The sequence below is a fragment of the Strix aluco genome, chromosome 19 (genome assembly GCF_031877795.1).
Source record: "Strix aluco isolate bStrAlu1 chromosome 19, bStrAlu1.hap1, whole genome shotgun sequence".
Lineage (NCBI taxonomy): Eukaryota > Metazoa > Chordata > Aves > Strigiformes > Strigidae > Strix > Strix aluco.
This window is the reverse complement of record NC_133949.1, coordinates 11,499,050-11,522,110: the sequence shown is the minus strand read 5'-3', so window position 1 is coordinate 11,522,110 and position 23,061 is coordinate 11,499,050. Positions and strand designations below refer to the sequence as shown.

Below are 23,061 nucleotides of genomic sequence, written 5' to 3'. Positions count from 1 at the left end.
AGGACCTACTCCTAAACTTTGTCAGGCACACCTTGCTGTCACTAAAATTTCAGTGAAAGTGATGGGAATGGGGGTTCTCAGTGCTTTTCCAAATCTGAGCCAGGGTTAGAACATTGGAAGCTATTGAACAAGTCATTGTTCAGCAATATCACTAGCTACATTGTGTGATTTGGGACAAATTAGCCTTAACAGCTGAATAAGGACTTTGTGGGCTGAGACATAAACCCTTTTGTTTGGGGCTACATTTGGAATGCTGAAATCTTGCATGAGGTTAAGTTCGATAGTCTACTTGAATTTAATTGATTCTTGACGAATGAAGAGTGTGCAGAGCTGCAATAGACTCTCTCATAAAATAGTAGATACAAATGAGATTTGAAATATAAACAGTACTGAGAGGAATGCATTCTATTCTCATGTTGGCTGCTGTCATTCGGAGGGCAGACTTCACAGCTCAGAGGGCAGCAGAGGAATCTAATCCTCTATAAACCTACACTTAAAATTTGGAACAACTCTTGTTTCTGTTGGAGCAGAATTTTTTAGCCTTCCATGAGAGCAGGATTAGAGCAATGGTACCAGTGTAAGATCAGTAGGAAGGAGGAAAATGAGTTAAGAGTACAAACTGATTGAACGTATTCCTGTAGCTTAGCAGGGTGGGGACTTGTTCACTGACATGTGTTCAGTAATAAAAGAAGACTTCAGAGAGTTGGGCACTTTTTTTGGTCTTCAAATCAAATATCCCAATGAGAAATGTGTTCTTGTATGAAACACCTACTATCATGTGGCATGAAAAAGATGAAAGGTCAGTATGAACTTACTACTTGGAACGTGCTCTTCAGAAGGGCTGGTAAAATACCACGTCGTACTTCTGATGAAACACAAATGCAGTAGAAGATAAAAGTTGGCTTGTGTTTAAGTGAGCCTAAAACTAAGAAAAATGTTGCTGGCCCTGAAAGGAGTACAGGGGATGACTTGTTCATGAACAGATTATAAATAACCTTTCCAAATTAAGGAGAAAGCTAGCTCTATGTAGATGAGCTGTTGAGAAAGAACTTTTCATCTCATCACAGTCCCTGAAGCTAAGCCATCCTCCCTAGATTGACTGGGATTTCAAATACCTTCATTTAAAAGGCATCAGCCACTTACTTGGTGTGCTCCTACTGTCGGGTGAGCATATGAACTAGTGCTTAATGAAAAGGTTAGAGACTAATTTGTGATTTGGTGGGCATGTTGGAGCTCTAATAGTAACTTTTGAGGTTGGCTGGTTTACAGTGTCAAGTTTGCTATTTTATTATTCTAGTAAATTTAGCAAAACACATTATCTGCTCCAATCATGGTTCTTTGCTTTGTGGTAAGGCTGTAAGTGTTGAATCTAGAGAGCCACAGTAAGTCATGCCCTCTTTCTCTTAATTGGCCCTCTGAAAATCCCACCCCACTGACTTGAACCCACGTGATCTTTGGTCCACTGTTTGTCTAGCCCTGTTCTAAAGGGTCTTGCATTAAGACCACACTTCCCATTACTGCTAGCCAAATTGGTTTAGCAAAGTAAGTTAGATTATGTTAATCCTTTTGCTGCTGGACTGTCCTCAGGAGAAGCAGAGCAGAACTCATGTGTGGATGCTCTGAACATGGGGCAGCTGTTGTCCGCCTGTTCTCGTTTTAGGCAAGTCTGTGTTTCTGTTTGAGGTTTAGTTCTTAATGTAGATAATGACTTTAACTACCAAGATCTTGGTGATTGCTTGCTCTTCTAGGTTGAAGAGCACCCTTTCTGTTTTGCTACAAGTGGTTAGTTGTAGAAGCAGCTGTCTTGGGCAGAATTCACACCTTGAAGGACTGACCACTTTGATCTTCTGTGTTTGCAAAGGAATCCCAGTGACCTGAGGAGCAAGAAGGAAAATAAGGCCGGTTTTAGCATGACTTATCCTAAAGAGATAGGGTGGGGCACAGTCTCTCGCTGTACAGAGCATGTCTGTCTGCTGGCATCAGCATCTGGGTAGTTTCTGTTAGTCTTCAGTCCCATTGGACAAGTCTAGAAGACACAGTCAACACAGTCTCCTGCCTGCACTTGCTATTCCGCCCCCATCACTAGAGCTGCTGCTCCCTGCAACGCCACGGGGAAGCTTTCCCTGCCGCTCTCAGCATAGTCTCCTGCGATAGAGCACTCTGGTGAAATAGCAAGCTCTGTTTTAGCTGCTGTGCGCTATTTTAACCTTTGTTGTAGACTCTGCCACATGTTGTGGCTGAGACTTACTGTATGGTGGACAGGTAAGGTGTGAGGAGGTTGGAGGGGGCTTCCTCTGAGCTAGGAGGTGCCATTCTGGCCTCAAGACCAAGTTAGAAAGAACTAAAGGAGCGTATTGGGAAAAGCACCCTATTCCTGAGAGACCCCACACAATAGTTATTTTGTGAGCTTTTTTAAGGATAAAATCACTGTTTAAACTGGGCTCTCTGAGCCATGAACTCCTGCAGGCCTCCAAGAAGTGTCTACACAAGCAATGGCTCAGGAGGCCTGCTGGTGTTTGAAGAAATCAGGTTCAGTTTGTAAAGGACGTCAAACACTGCTTCGAGCTTCAACCATTGGGTCACGAGGAATTTGGCAACTGGGTCCCGTCGTAGCAGGCAGGTGTCTGTCCGCAGCATGGGGCAAGGCTGGGCTGTGACAGCTCCTTCTTGCCTGTGTTTGCTCTCTGTAGGCCCCGCTCAAAGTTCAAGAAGCAGTTTAACAGTAAGGTAAACATTGAAGCCAGACAGCATCTTACGGTTGGATTAGGCTGTCCAAAGTTAAGATTCAGTATACACAATTAAGTCACTTCCTTTCTAGGGATGTCTTAATTTCTCTAGTTGGGATCCTGTGACTAAAATTAACTGCAAATGGCTTGGAACAGGGTGCAAAAAGCGTTGCAAGTAAAGGCTGCCTGCTGCATATGTTTATAGGCAAAACCTAAAGCGCTGGGCTCACTTCCGTGGGCATAGAGTTCTAGATTCATCATGGCTTATGGAGGAGGATTACTCTTCAGTGTAGCCTTTGAGGAGCTTCAGTGTTGGTCTGATGATCACAACTTCACTGCACGGCCACTTTCTGACTTGGGGGAGTTTGGGGTGAAATTCGAGCATCCTCCAGTCCTGCTAGATCTCTCTTTTGCCAGTGGGGTGCACATGGTTGTGGTAGGAGCACTGAAGCACAATGACCTCATGTTTTCTGAGCAATCCGAATCCAGACATGGGTGCACTTTAGTAACAGGGAAATCTTTTCCTGTCAGCTGAAAGGGTTGCTTCTGCACTGGGGAGGTTGCTAGAAGAAATTCAAAGGACCAGCAGGAAACCACATATCAGTTAGGTTCTAGCTGCCCAGGAAGTTTGTGGAAAGAGTCTCGTTGTAGCACACAGCAGTTTAAAGGAAAGATCTAGCTCTTTGGACTGATTCCTCTGAGAGGTAAAGAACACATTCAACACCCATCTGTCTTGCTGAACGCATAATGCTCCGTGAAGCTCACTAGGCCGGGACCGGTCGGAGGACTGTGGCAGCCAACCTTGTAGGCTGCTGTTTAAATGCAGCCTTGGTGGGACAGAGCAGACCTGTGTACAGAAGGCACCAGGAACATCCAGGCTGTTGAGGAAAGCACTGTGGGAGAGAGTAAGTTGCTTCTCCCTCTTCTGCTGGTGACCCAGCTGAGAAGTACAGGCCATCCGTACTAGTGCAAACTGCATCACTGCTTCTGCGCCTCTCACTCAGCATGAAAAAGTGGCTTGTAAAGGTAATAGTGTGTGTTTTGCTGGCTGCACTGCTGATCTCTCCCCTTCCTTTCTTTAGGCTGTAAGACTGGAAAGTACCTACCAGAACCGCACTAGATACATGGTGGTAGTGTCCACCAACGGCAGACAAGACACTGAAGAGAGCATTGTCCTAGGAATGGATTTCTCTTCCAATGACAGGTACTCACAGTGTCCAGGTGGGGGAAGTCCTTGAGTTCACCCACATGTCAAATCAAGTGTAGAAGTCACTGTCTGGTGTCTATGCTTTCTGGGGATAGATTGCTTCAGATTTTCTAGCATAACACCTTTCTTGAGATCCAGAATTCCCCTTTTATTTCTTGAAACGAGGGGGCGGATGGGAAGGCAACAGTGCAGGTCAGCATTTCCTCCATTCCTTTGAGCCTCAGGGTTATGTGAAGACGTTAAGTGCCCTTAAGCGTCTCTGAATGGTCCCTAAGCCCTGCATCTGCACACCAGAGACAGGGACAAGTCACATGCATAAAAAGAAAAAGCTGCAATTAGAGAAGCTGGACGTCAGGGTTCAAGAGAGCAGCTAATAAGAAGGTGACTGTCAGGCAGCCCCTTGCCAAAGTCATGGCACAGAGGGCCTGATGGGAAGGTCAGGGTCGCTGATGGCAGATCTTACACAACATGTGCTCCCCCCAGACACCAGTGTGTCATCGGGGTTTAGTGCTTTTGCTTCATTCATTTAAATTGCTCCTGACCTCTCTGAAAGGCCGCAGAATGTGGCTAGGAAGCAGCTTTTGCTGCTGGAGTGACTGTAAGCCAGGAGGCAGCACCCCCAGTGGCTTCACAGGCAGAAGCTTCGATTTTAGGCACTTTGGAGAGGGCATGGAGGCACGTGGTAGTCTTGGTAGTCTAACACAAGTAAGTCTTGGCCTATGCAGGGAAAGAAAAACCTGGATATTCAAACCATTTTGAAAGGTTTCATACACAACTGCTACAGGAATGAGTCTTGCTGCTGACCCTAGTTGGTAGAAGTTACTTTCAGGTAGTTAGCAGAGTCACTAGAAAACCTTTTTGAACTGTTTGGCTAAGAAATGACCTTCCAAACAGCCTGCTGATCACAACAGCCACCATGCTTAATTTTGAGTGGCTTGATTTAGGAGCTTAGCTCAAGTGATGCCTGCTAAAAAGTGGGACCAGCTTGATGCTGCCCCTGGCTCCTGGCTCCATTCCTGTGCACGTGTGCACAGCTGTAGCTCAGAGATGCTCTTGTGGTAGTGTAAGAATAACTTGTCCTTGCACAGGTTGCTGTGAGCTTGGAGCTTGCTGTTGGCTGTGATACACCAGCACAGCCACCTTTGATAACTGAGAGCTCACTGGTATTCAGTCTCTAATAACGTAGCAGGGTCGTTTTAGCTTTCTGCCAGAGTTACTTAGGTTCTGGATGGTCAGTCTGATACACCCTCCCCTAGCCCACTTGGTATTTATAACTCAATGTAGACTTGTTGCTATGGTCTCTGATAAGCGCTTGCTGAACAGTATCACTAAAAATACCCTGGCCACCTTGGGAAGCCTTTTAAAAACACATCTTTCCATGAGCTCATCTCATGTTGTCAACAGAAATAGCTGTGTGCCGCAGTGTCTGCTTGTGCTGGGCACCAGTTGCTCCGAGGTGTGCGTGTTTACAGGGCTTCATGTCTGCTGAGCCTCCGAAGCCTTGAGTCTCACACTCTTCCCCCACTTCTCATGAACTGCAGAGACTGACAGGGGTGTTAGGGCTTGTGGAAATTTGAGAGCAGATAGTGCAAAGCCTCAGAGCAGGAGGCAGTTGAATCCAGTTCTTCATCAAGATGCTGCTTTGATTATGGACCAATTTTACAGGTTTATGAGATTCAGCTTTTTCATTTGACGACCCGGTGCAGGTTGTGTTGGGGTTCCCCCGCCCCTGCCTTTTTTCCATTGCTTGACTTCTGCTTTTAACTTGGCTTTTTGCTCAGCCTTATAGAAAGCAGGTGACTGTGAGGGCAAAGAGGTCAAAGCAGCTGAGAGAGGAGTGGGATTGCCAAGAGGTGTCTGTCTCTGCTGGCTGCTGCCATCATCCTCGAGGTGTGGGAGGGCGAAGAAGGGGCAGGAGTCAACAACGGGTGATAGGCTGTGATTGCTAACCTACTGTGCTGCCAGTCACCCTGCTATTACACTATACTGATCCCACATCCCAGCAGCTGTGGCTGAGGGACAAACAAGAAAACAAAGCTGTGGATTGCAAAAACAGAGCTAGAACCGAACCACTTGAGCCTGAGAGAGACTAATCTGTAAAGAAAGGCTTGAGCTGACTGAAGACTGGGAGCCCCCTCTGAACTTCCGCACAGAGATTGCTGCTTCTGAACCCTGTTTGCTCTTCTCCTGGGCGTATGTTAACCCTTTTAGCTTGCTTGGAAGAGTACTGCTGTACCCTGTATCCAGTTAATGATCCTTGCCAGACACCTGTAGAACAACACTGGCACTGTTTGTCCCTGAAGCAACTGTGGGATTTTTCATTTTTTTTTCTTACGAGTACAAAAATATGCAACCATTGCTGTAAAATTAGAATAATAGCATGGTGCTGTAGTAGATTAGCTGACCTTCTCTTTCTTACTACAGTAGCACTTGTACAATGGGCTTGGTGCTGCCGCTGTGGAGTGACACCTTGATTCACCTGGACGGGGATGGGTGAGTGTCTTTTTTATGTTCTAGGTCAATAGCAGAGGGTCTCCGTGTGTGAGCTTACAGCATGGTGTATGGGGAAGGATTCAAATGATTGCAGAGCCCTAACAGGTCCAGCAGACCTCCTGGTTGTTGACCTGTATCGAGTTAGTAGGCTCAAAGGCCCTAAATCACAGTGGTTATGGCAGGGAACACCAATAATTGACTTATCTGTGAATAAACACGCACTGAGACAGCGGCTTATGTGTGTGTTTAAGCTGGAGTAAAGGAGCTTTTAGTGGTGAGTGGGTGTGTAGTGAAAGCTCCTTAAGGGGATCCTATTATGTGTTCCTCCATCACGCTTCCAGCAGGCAGCGTTCGGCTGAACATAAAATAAGAATGATGTTTCTCTGCCAAATAGACACCTGACTTGCAGACTCTTGTTTGTGCCAGTCACAAAGGCTGTCCGGTGCAGTGCGTGGAATGACGTTTCTTTCCTTGGTAGCTGCCCCAGGATCACTATAGCTGGAGACTGTTGCTCCCAGCTGTGGCACTGAATTTGTGTTGCCAAGGTAAACAGCCCAGCCCAGCACTGTCCCACTGTCTTAGTTTCATTGCTGAACAGCAGCTGCTTAAAAAAGTTACCTTAGAGCTTTTAGCCTGCTATTCTGATATGTTTACTAGCTGAACTCAGCAGCGTATGCATAGGGCTAGTCCTTTGCTCTTCTAATGTGCTACAAACTATCAGTTATTAACTAAAAAAGTGGCTTTTTGGACACATTTTTACTGTGACTTTTTTCCTCTCTCCAGAGGGTTCAGTGTATCGACAGATAACAGGGTTCATATATTCAAGCCAGTGTCTGTACAGGCAATGTGGTAAGTACTTACTATAATCTGTCCCAGTGATCCTTTTTCCAAGGTGTTTGAGCTTTTAAAAAGCAGGTGCTGCTTTGCATTATTGCTATCTTGAGACCTACTCAAGCAGCTAGAAGTCTCCTTCAGAGACAGGGAAGGAAGTTTCATACCAAAATAAAAAAACATGCAAGTGCTGGTGTACAGCAGTGAGTTTATAATATTGCAGCAGCCACACCTTTGTCTCAGCTGGGGGCAGGAAGGAATAGGGTAATTTTCCTTGCAAAGGGCTGCTGCTTTGAGTCTCTCCAAAGCAGAATTGCTTTGAGCATGTGTTTGAAATACATTCATTTTTTTTTATTTGTCATAAATAAGGAAATACACGCTGTGCATATTTTAGGAGTCTCTGTCTCCAGTGAGATATGTTCATTGTGATAGTGAGAAGGAAAGAGAAGCTGCCTGCATTTTTCTCCCCTTTTGGGGTGGCTCATGTAAGAATGTAGTGGCCATGAAAGTATTTCTGGCTCAAGCTTCTTTGCATTGCAGAAATACATTGCCTGTCAGGGTGTCATGCTACTGTGTCACCCCAGTGATTTTGACCTGGATCCTTCTGATCTTAGTCAAAGATTTAAAACAAGCTAAAAATAGGAGAGCAGGGATTTGTTTCCCAGCAGCAGCTGCAGAAACTTCTGACATCCCTCATGCAGTGAGAGAGGACAGACACCTAAACACCTCAGTAAAGTCAAGTCCTAAGCCCTTGGTTGTGCAGCTCTCCTGGTCTCCCTGCCCTGCACGCAGGGGAGCTGATGTTACAGTAGTTGTCAGAGCACCCTGTCTTGGACACAAACTCTGCATCTTACGTATGGTTTAGATAGTTGTAGCAGTCTTTGGAGCCAGAGACACAGATGGTTTTGCCCCTCTGAATTGTGGGTGCCTTTGCTGCCATCCAGGCTTGTCTTGGCATACTTCAGTTAACCACACACTGCAAGAGCTCGTATGCCTTATCCATACCCGTGCAGGACAGCCTTGTGCCTAGTGCCAGGGGCTGTTGCATGTAGGACTGGGGTTTGTACCAACTGATGGGACGTGAGCAGCATCCTGGATTTGGCTGCTGCTTTGTGCTTGATACCAACCTGAGGAAGAAATTATAATCCTGCAAGTATTTTTCCCTTTCTAGGTCTGCTTTGCAGAGTTTACATAAGGCTTGTGAGGTGGCACGACTCAACAATTACTACCCAGGGAGCCTCTTCCTCACGTGGGTCAGTTACTATGAGAGCCATATCAACTCCGACCAGTTGTCAGTAAACGAGTGGAATGCAATGCAAGATGTCCAGTCCCACCGGCCCGACTCGCCCGCCCTCTTCACAGATGTGTAAGTTGGTCTGGCTCTGCTAAGCCAAAGTGTTTGGCTGTCAAGCACTGCAGTATCCAAATGAGGAGACAGTTTCCACAAGTGATTACTCTTAATTAGGTATTAACGAGGAAAAGCTTCCTGTTCCAGGTAATAAGCAGACCCCTGGTTAGGTAGACACCAGCACTGGAAGTTTAGCCCTCCTGGGGCTCTCTTGCATCTCCTCCAGCCTGTTTTCAGTCTAGTTGTTTATCTTGGGCTTTAGGCTTGCACATGTTTGCTTCTGCAAGGTAAGTCCTGTGTTACTGGTGAGAGAGAGGTCTGGTGTATTCTAGTACCTAGGCCTTCCTCTTAGCTGGTTTTGTCCTCTGGTTTCCAGGCCTAGTGTCTCCTGGAAGGAACAGGTTTCTCTGAACTTTGTTCTTACGCTAGTGCATGTCTGAGCACATGTTTGGAGTAACGTGGTCTTTTTTTCCTTACTCAGTTAATTTTGCTGTAAAGTGAAATGTTTATGTATGGACTTTTGAGACTGTGAGCTCAGAAGCATCCTCATAGGCACCCATCTGATACACCCGAGAATGGGGACAAAGAACAGTACAGTTTTTCATCATCCTGAGGAGCTCCTCAAGTGTGGAACAGGACAGTATATAGGTCCCAAACTGTCTCCAGCTAAATGTGGGGATATCTGGTGATACATAGTCCAAAACAGTGGCTGGGGTAGATAGATAGACAGTTTGGAAAGGGAAAATGTATAGGCTATATCAACATTCAAGGTTTACAACCCCTGTAGTAATTGCTGGTGGTACTGATACCATATAACCTCAAAGGTAGTCTGTGTCCAGATGTGATGCCAAGTGTGAGGGCTTAGTTGCCCGGTTTGTAGTAGTGGAAATTACTTCACTTGCCCCAGCTGCTTTCCCAGTATAATAGTGCTGTTGGTTGATTTATGCTCCCAGATATTTCCTGTTGTTGAAGTTCAGTGAGTCAATAATAATGCTAAGCAGTTGTTCAGCTGTGAACAAGTCTTCACACTTGATTGTTTTTTAATGTACAAGGAGGGTGCCTGAAAAGTTTTGGCAGGCTGTCAGATTAATATTCCCTTGTAGTTTTTCATATATAAATTTTATGTAATGTACCCTTTCCCTGGTGGCAGCAATTGTATGGTTTCCTCCAGACACCTAGACAGCATTCTCTTAATTGAGTCCTGAAGTAATGTGTGAGGTTAAAAGGACCAGGAACTTCCATGATTTTTATTTGTGGACAACCAGTTGGACACTTGTAAAGCAGAGAAGTGTCTGTACAGTCATCATCCTGGCAGCCTTCCAGAGAAAGAAGAAAGGTGGTGCGAGATGTTACTGCTGGGTCCCTTCTAAAGATGATGGGTGAGACAGCTCTGTGCTGCTGCTCTCTTGCAACTTCCCCTGGTGTTAGTCAGGCTATTTTTGCAGCTGGTGATAAGGGCCCTGGCAGCAGAGGCTGGAGGAATGCACAGAGGCTTAGCTGCCCTCGTTTCTCCATGTAAGGAGCTTTGGAGCTGTTACCTTTCCAAGAAAGGTAGAGGGAGGCTTAGATATTGCTCCAGAGAGTATAATGCAGCCTTCCCAATTTAAATTTTACCAAATACCAGAGGTTCTCTGGATGACTACAGTGGATTAGGAGCATTCAGTTGGTCTTTTCTATATGCAACTGGGAATCTAAACTGGGCTTTACAGTCACCTGAATTCCCTCCAGCTGAGGACATGCTTGGGGGAAGTAGTGTGAGTATCTGAGACTCTGCAGAGTATCCAGTCTATACAATACCTGCTTAAAAATGCCATGAGTTCAGTTTGTTTCCCCTCCCAGTCACTCTGTTGCTTTCTTCTGATAGCCCAACTGAGCGGGAACGCACAGAACGGCTAATTAAGACCAAGTTAAGGGAGATCATGATGCAGAAAGATTTGGAGAACATCACATCAAAAGAGGTGAGTGGTGAGGGAGCAGCACTGGAAGTGTTGTTGTGCGAACTAGAGAGCTCTGTACTTTACCGTGAAGAAAGGCCAGAACAAAAACTTCACATGGCTTCCTCGTGTTCCTCCTCCCCACCCAGATACGGACCGAGCTGGAGATGCAGATGGTGTGTAACCTGCGGGAGTTCAAGGAGTTCATTGACAATGAAATGATAGTGATCCTTGGGCAGATGGACAGCCCCACGCAGATATTTGATCATGTCTTTTTGGTAAGTCTAACAGTGAATTCAAGAGTAAACACGCCTAACACTTTTCACTATGGCTTGGTTGACACGGAGGCCTCTGGAGAAACTTAAAGGAACTCTGAAGGAGAGAATGGCTCATCCTGGGGTCACGTACTCTTAAGCAAGACACTAGTGCTATTGAACAAGAGCAGCCCAGCTTCTTGGCTGTACTAAAGTTTGCTGTACAACACCAGCCAAGCTGTAGACCCTGTCACTAGAGGATAGAAGGGGAAGAGTCTTAATTCTAACTACTTTTCAGGGCTGTCTCCATTGATGCAAGAACAGTTTTGCAGCTTTAACTGTGAAGGGTACCCACATGCCAAGTTCTTAGAGCATACATGTGTTTAGGAAGGGCGTAGCTACAGCAAAGAGGGAGGGGAGTCGCTGGGGAGAGCTGTGTAGCATTCAGGTGGAATGACGCTCTTGTGTCATGGAAAGCTCTGAGTTCATATGATCTGGGAGGAACAGAGGAGTTTAACAAAGAATCCTGGAGATAAGTCACTTAAGGAAACCTAAACATTTTGCTTTTTAATGTTTTGCTTGGTTAGTTGCCTTTCATTGCTGCTGGGGCCTGTCTAATTACTGCACCTCCTTCTGGCGAGTCAGCACTCCGCTGCATTTCCCAGCCCTGAAGCAATGGACACAGGTTTGGTTGGGCTGTCTAGCCTATGAGGTTGGCTCAACTTTAAACAAAGCCATTCCTCTTGGGCCAGCTGGGCTTTCCAAACAGAGAGGGCCTCTCCCAGTCTGCTGAAGCTTAGTGCTGTGGCTCAGAAGGGGTGGTGTATATGTATGTGAGTGCTCCCAAGAAATTGTGGTGGGGTAGAGCAAGGAAACTTAAAGTACCTACAATGTAATGGATTTTTTTTTTTTTTTGACTATGTGTTCTCTGGAGAGAGATGTGTTGAAGGCTTACAGTGCTAGTCAAAAGCAGTACAGGCAGTTCAGTCCAGTGCAAGGCTTGGAGCCTTGGCTCTGAGTGCATTTAATGGGAACAAGACCTATAAAACAAGGCTTGCAGGCAGCACCAAGGAGAAGAGCTGTGGCTAATGTGTGCAATAGAAGTATTTGCAAAGCTGCTCTCTGCAGTGAGGAGCAGTGCTGCTGGGGCTGGGCGTCAGCTTAATTCAGGAGCGTGTATACTGCAAGGCAAAGGCGTGCAGTGAGGTCTCTGGAAGGCACGGAGCTGTTTCCTTTCAGGTGGAGGCAAGAACCCTGTGGGATCCCACTTAGAGAGTGCTAAAACAACTAAGCAGAAAATGAGACCTGATGATGGTGCTGATTGCAGATCAAAGGACAGGAGAAAGGCTTTCACCACTGCAGCATTGTTCTCCATACCCGTGGAAACTGGTGGTTCCCAGGCCTGAATTAAAGTATTCTTCCTTGGCCAGAAAGAGATGACATGAAGCTAAGTCTGGAGGGCTAGGGTAAATACAACAAGGGATCAAAATATGTTTGTCGGCAGATACTGATTAGCAAGACCCCCATAATCCTCCTTCAGATCGTGCACAGCTCTGGGCTTTGCTGGGATTGACCTGATCTGTGGCTGAAGGCAATGGAATCCATTGAAATTTGGGCTGCCATGACACGTAACATTTGCCCCTTTATTCTGCTCGGAATTCAGAGTCTCATCTGTGCTGAAACCTTGAACATGTCCTCATTATGATGAATTCTCTTTGGAAGTAGTTCCATTTGGGAAGAACCAGCTGTTTTTTGTTTGTTGTATTCCTGGAGTGTCAAGGCAAGACAACAGACTTGTCCCCAGTAGCTACCAGAATAGTAACGCAGCCCTTTCCTGTGCGTGTGCATCTCCGCAGGCTGAGTGCTCAGGGCTTTTCTACAAGTGCGTGCCTGTGAGTCAGAGCTCTTGGACCTCCCCCATCTCAGACACGGGGTGCCTATGCACGCTTTCTGGGGCAAGCAGCAACCCATCCTCTGGGTGGACACTGCTGCTTCTGCAAGACTGGGAGGTTCTCGCTCTCAGGCTGACGGGGTTTGCAGGCAGGTGGTGGGTATGCTCCAAGGGCCCTGGCTGTACCTCTCCTGGCCCTGGGGTGATACAGAAGCCTGTGGTGTGGGAGCAGCCATGAGCAGGGCTGTTCTGCCGGTCATGGAAATGCTGCCTGGGTCCCTCTTGCTTACTCCATCTGAACTGTCTTTCTATTTAGGAGCTATTTTAGGTCAGGGAAGCAGATAGCTTGTGCACCTTAAATTTTGAAGGAAGCCTTTGTCTGAGTGATTTTTGTCCTTGGTCAGGCTTTATGTGTTTGAGCAGGAAACAGGCAACTTGGAGGCCCTGCATCTACCACAAAGGTTAGCTAGCCAGGATTAAATGTGTTTACTTCTCTGCTCACACAGGCTTTGAACATGGGGAGAAGAGGTGTAACCCAAGTGAGCTTACGGTGTTGCTGCCTTTGATGTGTGATGGGTGTTTCCTGTATAAAGAGCACCTGGATGGTTTTTAAATGCAGGCAGTCTCTCTTCTGCAGGGTAGAGCTGGCAGCAGCCTCAAGGGAAAGGGTGGAGTGGTCTTGTCTTTGACGTTGATTTGTCGGCGTTTGCAGGAAGTGCCAACCTATGGTGCTGGGCTCCTGCTTCGCAGAGCTGCTTGTTGCTTCAGAACAGATTTGGTTAAAGGGGCGAGATAAGGTGCTGAACATCAGCCCTGTTACCACTCTTCTCTGTACCCCTTTACTCGAAAGACCCCCAGCTCTCCAACACTTGGCTGACCAGCTTCTTCCTCTAGTTCACTGGTGACAATCCCTCTGTCCATCAGTTGTCTGGCCATGCCTTCCTTCTGGTTGATGTGTCCCTTTGCATGTTTTCCCTGCAGGGCTCGGAATGGAACGCCTCCAATTTGGAAGACTTGCAGAACAGAGGGTAAGTAGCTTCAGGCCATCAGCTTAAAAGCAAGAGCCTGGCCTCAACACTTGTCTGTGCAACAAACTCTATTCCATACCTGCTGTGTAACCTGAGTCTCACTAAAGGGTTTGCAGATCAGAACAAGCTCTTGCTTCCTCCAAACTTGGCATCCCACAAACAGGCACCCTAAAGTAAAAGAATCTTGTACCCTGACCTTGACTGACATCCCCTCGGCGAACAAAGGAAGCCAGCAATCTCATAGCTATAAGGAGCAAAAAGCTACAGTTACTTCACTGGATGCTGCGTAGTTGGCTCTGTGCCCTCTGCTCCAGCCCGTTGTTCTGGACTGAGGTCTCAAGGTTACAGAGGCGCTTTGGAGTCTGGACCTCCGGACTGTGGCAGGAAGGAAAATCTGTAAAAGAGTGTTTGTTGCTTTGAGTGGGGCCCAGTAGGAAGTCCTGTAGCTCTCAGGCTTAGCATTGATGGGTTCCTCTGTCTCCTGCCCTTTTTACCTTCCAGGCTTAAGCTTAGTGTGTTCTTTCTCTAGGCCAGGTGGATCTAAGCACCAAGATTTTGCAATTAAATCATTATGTATGGGTTTGGTTTATTTGTGCCAATCCAGTGGAAAAAACTAATCACTCTGCTGAGTTGAATTGATAGCATGCTTCTGTACCTCGGAGAATCAGCCTGGCAAAACTGACTCTCCTCATTCAGCTCAGGGTCTGCTGCAGTTTCCTTGGGTCAGCCCAGGTCCTACTTGACTGCCAGTGCTCTCATACCTGCTAGGGAAAAGGGATGTCACTCCCTTGCGATGCTCTTGTTCTGTCTGATATCCCAGCATGAGTGCGGTTCATAAGCATCTTAAGAGTAACCCTCAGGGCTAAAAATACTGGATGTAGTGTACATAAATACCATATGCTTTCTCTAGCAGTTTCCTTTCCAGAAAATTTAGGGATAAGAAATAAATCCTCCCCAGTGGCTCATTGTCTGTTACATCTCTCTGTAGTTATTTTAATGCATTTATTTAACTACAGTGTTGCTCAAGAGCTTATGCCTTCAATCTTCCTGTGTTGTTAGTGCAGCAGGAGGAGGGACTCACAAAGGGGCTTTGAGAAAGTGTCCAGACACTGACTGAACAGTCGGTGCAGGAGCTGCTGCGACGCTTAGAATAGAGAGATGGTGGGCAAGCAGTGTAACCTGACGTAGTGTAGAGGAAGTTTCTATCCAGTATAGATGGAAGCCCTTTTATCAGAGGCTAGGCTCTACATTCCTCGGCAAAACCTTTTGTCTGCGTTAGCCGCTGCTTCCTTGCATTACGTCCTGGTTTCCAAGGAGGTGTGTTCAAGACTGCAACTTCAAATGCTTTGAGTTTTGCCACTCGCAAAGCAAGGCAAGGCTGTTGTGTAGCAGCTGTGATACTTCTCTGAACTTGCTGCGTTCTGCACACTCCGCATTTTTATCTGTTGTCTGTTTCCATGCAGGGTGCGCTATATTTTGAATGTGACTCGAGAAATAGATAACTTCTTCCCTGGACTCTTCGAATACCATAATATTCGGGTATATGATGAAGAAGCAACAGATCTTCTGGCTTACTGGAATGACACCTACAAATTCATCTCCAAGGCAAAGTAAGTCTTTTCAGAACAGAACAAATACATTTAGAAGATGTACACTAAGCATTTTATATTCTCCTGCTGATTTTCTTAACTACTTTTCTTCCTTGCCTACCTAGGATCAAAGCATTTCCATTTTGTAGTTTCTGTCTTAAGTGTTGGAGTTGCCTTCTGCAAATTTTCATTCTTGTGGGTGCTTGTACAAGGAGCAGGTAGGACTAGTGAGGGGTTTCTGCCCAGTTGCAGTCCAGGCAAACAGTGGAGGAGATGATTCCTGTACTAGAGAGCTAACAGTTCACCTGCTGCTTAGGAAGTGCAGTGGATCTGCAGAGGTGCTGGTGGGAGGAAAGGGCAGTAACAAATCGAGCAGGGTTTAACAAAAGGAAGAAGCAAAACGTTATCAGCCAAACACAAACATAAGTTGTTCTCTGCATTGTGAGGTTGTACAATGAAACCCACAGTCTGGAAGTGATTTCTTGTAGCGTAATGCTCCAGAGCAAACTCTTCCCTTTAACAGGAGTAAATGCCTGTGTAGGTCTCTGAGCTGTCAGTTCCAGTGAGTAATCTGATAGCGGATGCTGAAAGTAGGGCCTTTTCACTGCAAGGAGCTGCATCCCAGTTATATGAGCTGTCTCCAGTTAATTCAGCAGCATTCTTAAGGGAAAACTGGTCAGAAAGCAGATTGGCAGTATGTTGCCTTTAAAGTATTATTTCCATTGTAGAAGTCTGTCATCTCTTAACCATAGGTGGTGCTTGCAATTACTCATAGCCTTTGAAAGCTGACTTGTTTGACTGTGGCTCAAGACTTACTTTATATATGATTATTTCTTTAAAAGACATCGTCGTATTCCCTTAAGTATTGATTTTGAATTGTTGCCATCCTCAGAAGTATTCTCCTGCCCAGAATGTTTTCCACTGAGGTTTAAATGATTGGGCCTCAGTACTGTGTATGAGGTGATGTAAGTTAATAATCTTCCAAATTGGGGCAATTACTGTACCCCCTTCTTTGCCTTGTCTGCTTGTTGTGTTTGGGGTTTATTTTAGTCACCAGAAGCATTGCAATGCTTTGACTAATTTGATTTGCAAAGTAGAGAAAGTCTCTGAGCAGTCTAAAGGCTGCTATAACCCCTTATACCCCAAACAGTGCAGTCATCTCTGAGTGTCTGGGGGGTGTGGATGCAGGTACAGGCTCAGACAGCTGCGAGCAGCTGAGGTCTGAGCTTGTCGAGGCACATGACCGTGTGTGCTCTCTGGCCTCCTGGTTTGTCCTGTGGGAACTTTACACAGCTGGCAATCCAGAAAACCTAGCACTTAAAGGAGAAAATGAAAGGTGCCAAACCCACGTTCTCTCAGCCTGCTCTGTGCCAATGCTGCCCGGCGCACGGAGTTCACAGAGAAGGGCCGTAGCCTTCTCCTCATATTTCATGGCAGACAAATGTTTTTTAATTCCTTGGAGCAGAGTACTGGCTGCCCTTTCAGGCTCTATACGAGCCTCACCAAGCAGAGTAGCTGCTTATTGCACTCAAAGGCACTGTTTGCTTTCCCTTCAATGAGAAAAGACGAATTAAAGTGGAAGGATCTTCTGTCTGATTGCAGCAGGGCGCTGCAGCCGTCATTTGAGGTCTCTGCCTCCAGCCGCGGGGAGGTTCATCTTTTCCTCTCGCTTGCATTTAGACAGGTACCGTGGTGAAGGACTGTTATAAACAGAACAGGGTGGGGAGCTTTCTACCTACACACAGTCCTAAGAAATGGTATCGACAAAAATCTGCCAGGTTGGTCCACAGGGCTTTTGACTGGATTTGCACCCACCGGTGTCTTCAGATGTGGATGGGACTAGGTGGGGTTTCAAACACTTGAGTAAAGCAGTCCAGCCAGTTGCCAAACTCAATAATATGCTGTCAGAAGTTTGCAGTAGAACATCATCTCTGTGCTGGAGGCTACCCTGAACTGCTTGGTATCTTCCAGGGATGTGTTTCTAAACTGTGACGTCATGTTTGTGTGATAGATGCCCTTTTTATTTGGAATACTGCTTGATACCAGTGGGCCATTTGGGCTGAGTTCAAGGATGCCATATTGGTCTTCAGCAGTCTTCATAAATATCTGCAAACAGCTGATGTTTGTCCACTTTGCGATAAAAGTTTCAGAATCTGTTAAGTATATTAAGACCTTGTTCTTCACTTTCTTTGTGTGTCTTGCTCCACTTTGTAAATTGGATTATCAGATCACGTTCCAGACTTCAATTTAGGCCACAGTGTTGAAAATGTGTTTGATAATGCTCTGGTAAAGAAGTTGTTATTTTCTTAAGCTTTTCAGAGGCCGTGTTTTCTATTTAATGATCCTCTTCTGTCTTTCTCCTGCTTCAGGAAAAATGGTTCTAAGTGCCTGGTGCACTGCAAGATGGGAGTGAGCCGCTCGGCGTCCACGGTGATCGCCTACGCCATGAAGGAGTACGGCTGGAACCTGGACAGGGCTTACAACTACGTGAAGGAACGGCGCACCGTCACCAAGCCCAACCCCAGCTTTATGCGGCAGCTGGAGGAATACCAAGGGATCCTGCTAGCCAGGTGAGTGGAAGGAATGACCCTGATTACTGATGGTAAGGCATAAGACTTAAACATGTTTTAATTAGAACTTCCATCACTGCATTATGTAAGCTCGTGATTGACTTGGGAAAGATAACGCTCTGTTTTCGTGGGTTATCTCAGCTGAGCCTGAGAAAATGGGTGTAATAAAGATCTTTTGAGAGGCTGCTTGGCTTCTAGGATGGCTTTTTTTTGGAGAGTAGCATCCCATGAACTACCATCCGAATGGAACATTCAGAGCTGTGCAGACTCCAGCAGAGATAAATGATGTTGCTATTGCTTGTAACATCACTTGGCAGGGAACTCGCTTTGTCTCCGTCTCAGCCTTACAGTTCCCTGTTGAACATGCCCCTCCTCAGCAGCTGGTCTGGTTTTATTTAGATCCCTTCGGTAAGTGTTGGTGTTAGGGGAGGGGACAGGATGTTCTGTGCATTGCAACAGCGATGTTTATTCCTGCATGGAGTCCTGAGGCTGGTCTGGAGCTGGGCCTGGGTACAGGCAAGTGTGTTGTAATCCCAAGCCTATCACCTGATTAGCAAAAAGACATAAATATTGCATGTTTCTGAGAAATCCATTTGTAAGCTGTGTTAAGCAACATCTTCACGTGATCAGCTGGAAGGAGGTAGTGATACTCTGTTTTGCCAGATTACAGTATTTTGTTTAGGATCCTGGTGTGCTTTGCCAGGGAGCAGATCTGAAGCAAGCAGAATTACCCAAGCTGAGCCTCCTGCCACAGGAGGTGGCTCTTAGTGTGTTTTCACCAAAGTAATTATTTCATAGCTTCGTGGCGCAGTTGAAAGGTGCCTGCGTTGTGTTGTTCTTTACAGCAGCTCAGGCATTAATATGCTCTCTTTAGGGCACACTTCTCACCTCTGTCGTCTGCTTAGTTTTGTCCCTTTGGGTCTATCCCATCCACATGCAAAGACCTCCCTTGGCTTTTTCTGTGCTAATGACTTACCATTGCTCCTTTGCTCTCCACCTGCTTCCAGCAGTCTGGCTATCTCTGCTGCTGGGCCAGGTTTGGATTCCCAATTTTTATACCAAACCCCTGGTGTAAGCTCCTCCTGTCACTGAAGTGTGCCTCCTCTTTCCCTCTCTGCACAGATCAGCAACCTGAGGGCTCCTCCCAGCTTATTCCCTGATCAGGTGCACCCACAGGATCTTTGTCCTCCACCTCTTCCTGTGCCTGCCTTCCCCCTGCTCCCCAGAGGTTGACTGCCATAATGACCCCCTTTCTCTCTGAAAAAACAGCCAAGTAGTAGAGTCACATAGATCACAGTGGAATAGATATTTTAAGAAATTGTGCTCTTCCAGACTGATACCCTGTGAGACAGACACCACCCCTGCTTTGGTGCCTTGTGTGACACCAAACGTGCTGCTGCCACCAGTTAATAAAGGTCAGTGCTTAACTCTGAGCTAGACTTGACCTGACCAGTGTGGTGTGCTATGTAGCATTGAGCAGACTGGGAAATTAGATTTTGCTGGGGTAGACTGGATGGAGAAAAAGAAGCTTTTTGGATGTGAAAAACACGTCAACATCGTTTGCAACAGGTTGGTGAATGCCTGTGAGCCCTGGGCTGGTAGCAGCTGGTATACCACATCTTCAGGCTCTCAGCCCTGCAGTTGTTTTAGGTAATCTGTCAGTCTGGTAGTTGCTGGCACACCTGCAGAGTGACCCTGTACAAACATTTTGGTTAAGGATTTTTTTTTTTTCTCCTGTCTTCCAGTAATTTATTTTTCAGGAGGTGAATTTTTCTTGCTGCCATCATTTATATGGTGTGTGGCTCCTCTCCCACTTAAGCACACCGCTGCTTCTGACCTGCTCTGCAAGTCCCCATACAATGGCACAAACAGGATTACTTGTGAGGCTTTAAAAAATGCAAGAGCAGTGCATTACATCTGTGTGTGTAGCACTGAAAAGCCTGCAGTAAATGAAGCTTCAGTGAAGCAAGGAATGGCCTCTCTGTGCTACAAAAATGGTCCCTCTTTACACCGTTCCTCTCTCAGCTCCAAACTGGGTTTTTTCCTCTTTCTTCTCTGCGTTATTTAGCTTTGCCCTCTGGCCACCTTGTTTATTGCTGCGGTATTCCAGGACAGGTAAAAAAAAAAAAAAAAAAAAAAAAAAACAAACCACAAAACCAAAACAAAAAAAACAACAGATTCATGCTCATGTGACTGCTCCGATTTCAGAGGGAAGGTATGTGAGGGCAGCCATGTGCTCGCACTATCTAGTTACGGTTTTGTGTTGGGGTTATAGCAACTGGGATATGTTTTCCAGCTGTAAAATGAAAACCCCCTGCCTGCTTTTAGTCACAACAACAAGCATGTTTTGCTCTTTGGGACTGTCATACTTCCTGGGGTTAAACTGTCCCCTCCCTCTGGTGATAGACACAGAAAGGCTGAGCCAGCCCTGTTCATTTTATTAGTTATGGATAAGTTTGGGATCCCTACACCTTGTGCAACTTGTGAATCAACAGCAGTAGTTTTATACCAGAGGCTGCAGTGTGGTGGTCCAAAGCTGGTGTGGACACAAGCTGGCCAGCCCTGGTGCTGCCCCCGGACCTCATGCCGTGTCTGGCACACCGAGCTCCTGGGCTGCCATGGGCACCGGGGGCACTGCCCAGGAAGGTCAAGAGGTGGCTGTGGGCTCCAGGAAGGGATGTGAGCTCCTGTTCTCTGACCCTGCATTTAGCACCTCTTGCAGGTTGTAAGGCTGGAGGAAGTGCGAGATTAAAAGTTAGTACAATACACCTCTCCCAGCGGTTGTTGACACCTGTTTTGATTCTCAGATCAAGGCTGTGCTAGGCAAGTTTGGTTTGTTCGCACACGAGGGTAATTTAACTTCCAAAATCAGATGCGCAGCAGGGTGCTGGATTCGAGCACTGAAGCGCCAGGATAGGAAGTGCCCTCAGAAAACATCAGTAACTTCTCCCCAGGTTACCTGAGCAGAGACGTAGGAAATCTTTGGCATCTCATACAGAGCCTCAGCAACAACCTGCCCCACAGACAAGCCTGGTTCTGCAGCCAGTGTGAAACTTTGCTCCAAAACCCGTTAGAGCACGTGCACCCCAGAGCAACGCCTTTTGGCCTCTAGTCTTGACTCCTCTCTCCTCTGGAAGGGCCTGATTCTGCCCTGTCTTTTATACGGGAGTTGTAGCTGATGATGGGGTTGGAAAGCTTAAACCTGCGATGGATTATTTTCTTAGCTGTTGGGCACCCACAACTAAGCTGGTACATTGTAATTAGTTCAATAGCATCTGTTAATTAACTTACTGCAGCCAATGGATGTGTCTGGGAGCGCCTGCTCGAACTAGCAAGGGACTGGAGAGGTTTTGCAAGGTCTCCTGCTGATCCAAGGACCTTTCTGTGGTATCTGCTCTCCTCCTAGGGGCAAACCGTGGAAGCACAGCCCTGTGGCCATGGTCACTCAGCAAAGCCCTTGCAGATGTGGCTAGCTGGTGTGTTTTCACTGAGGGAAGTTGCCTCCTTTGTTTTCTCTAAGCCCAGGGGCATGGGCTGGGTTGTTTGGCAGGTGGAGATCAGGAAGGTGGTGCAATGCCGCAGACAGTTGCTTGGCCTTGTGACTGTTCAGACCTTCCTAAAGGGGCTTTCCAAGAGCTGGAGAACTCTTGAGCTTCCTTCCTGTGAAAAGCAGGTGGTGGTTTGGGGTTGGCTGTTGAGGATGTCTTCTGTGTTTTACACACACCCACATCCACTCACCACACCCTACCCTTTGGTTACCAGAGCCCAGTTACTGATCACTGAAGCTATTCAAAGAAGGAGCCACGAGGGAAATTGGACTTTGTTCAGCGTCCACCATCCACTCATGTCCAGGAATAGGGACCCTGTCTCTTCTAGTCGTTGCTCACCCAGTAGCAAATGAATGCTTGCTGGCTGAGAAAGGCACAAATTCTGTAGTCAATTAAGTATTGCATTTGTTGAGTAGACTGATAAAATACTGCTGGGTAATACTCGTTTGTGGAGCAGGACGGTGCCGTGGGATTTAGCTGCTGGAAAGTGGCTTGTTATTGGATCAGCTTGTCCAGCAGCAGGTTTGGCCCTGAACTGTTTAGATGAAGCTGCAGTCGTGGTCAATGACTCCAGTATTTGGCACTTTTTTTTTCATTTCATTGCATCCTCTTACAACAAGGTGGGTCTGGCTCTGGTATGTGAAAACACTACTCAATATTTTCATTTGCCTTTCTTCCCCGCAGCAAACAGCGGCATAATAAACTGTGGCGCTCGCATTCAGACAGTGACCTCTCAGACCATCATGAGCCTATCTGCAAGTCCGGGCTGGAGCTGAACAAAAAGGAGATCACCACCTCAGCTGACCAGATCTCAGAGGCGAAGACCAACGACAACCAGCAACCAATGTCTCCCATCTACTCAACTGAGCTGGACAGGGAGCAGCAGCTCCCAGAGGATGCAAACATGATCGAGGAGATGTGTGTGAAGGAGAGAAGGATTCACCTGGAGTTTACATGTCAGGACTTCCACGCTGAGCAGATGGAGGACAAGCTGAACCTGAACAATATCAATAGCTGTACGACAGGATGTTGTGTAGACTCTGTCCCCCCCGATAACTGCCACGCTTCTGAGGCCTTAATGCAACTCCAGCACCCCTTGGAAATAACAGAGTTTCCTGATTTGGCAGTGGACGATCTAGAAAAAGATGCCCTTAAGCCTGATATGAACGTGCACTTGGTTCCCATGGAAGAATTCACTTCGTGCTTAAAAGACTTTCCACAGTCCCCAAACCAAAATTCCCCAAGCCTCCAACAGAATCCCCAGCCAGAAGTGACAGACCTCAGTACGGACAGGATTGATTTTTTCAGTGCTTTGGAGAAATTCGTGGAGCTTTCCCAGGAGAGCCGGTCACGCACCTGCTCCCATTCCAGGACAGAGGAGCAAGGGAGTGGAAGGAATGGGGTCTCCAGGGTGCCTGTGCTGGAAGTGCCACCTGCTGCGGATGGGGGTGCAGATGCTCGAAGAAACAGCTCTGGAAACTCTCCTCAGGCATCAGATGATTCTTCCACAGATGAAGAACAACAAAAGGTTAAAACAACTTGCTTGTTTTTTTAGGAACTGCTGCTCAAACCTATCTGCGGGTAGTTCTCTTGCTGTGAGGTTGCTGTGGACAGGGGATTTTCTAGCCTTGGCTTTCACTGA

The 23,061-nt window shown here is 46.7% G+C and overlaps 1 protein-coding gene across 8 annotated transcripts in view; it reads left to right on the top strand.

Annotated features, from left to right (window-relative positions):
- The window catches only part of SSH2 (slingshot protein phosphatase 2), a 105,030-nt gene that overhangs the window by 74,435 nt on the left and 7,534 nt on the right, over positions 1-23,061 (top strand). For 7 of the 8 annotated variants that reach the window (XM_074845433.1, XM_074845435.1, XM_074845438.1 and 4 more), the window contains 10 exons: positions 3,809-3,930; positions 6,358-6,426; positions 7,210-7,275; positions 8,429-8,623; positions 10,470-10,563; positions 10,689-10,817; positions 13,666-13,712; positions 15,176-15,322; positions 17,671-17,871; positions 22,104-22,947. In XM_074845433.1, the coding sequence (XP_074701534.1) occupies positions 3,809-3,930; positions 6,358-6,426; positions 7,210-7,275; positions 8,429-8,623; positions 10,470-10,563; positions 10,689-10,817; positions 13,666-13,712; positions 15,176-15,322; positions 17,671-17,871; positions 22,104-22,947 (1,914 nt within the window). Of the gene's footprint in view, positions 1-1,786; positions 1,899-3,808; positions 3,931-6,357; positions 6,427-7,209; positions 7,276-8,428; positions 8,624-10,469; positions 10,564-10,688; positions 10,818-13,665; positions 13,713-15,175; positions 15,323-17,670; positions 17,872-22,103; positions 22,948-23,061 lie in introns of those variants that run through there. The other variant, XM_074845441.1, reaches the window with a different exon arrangement.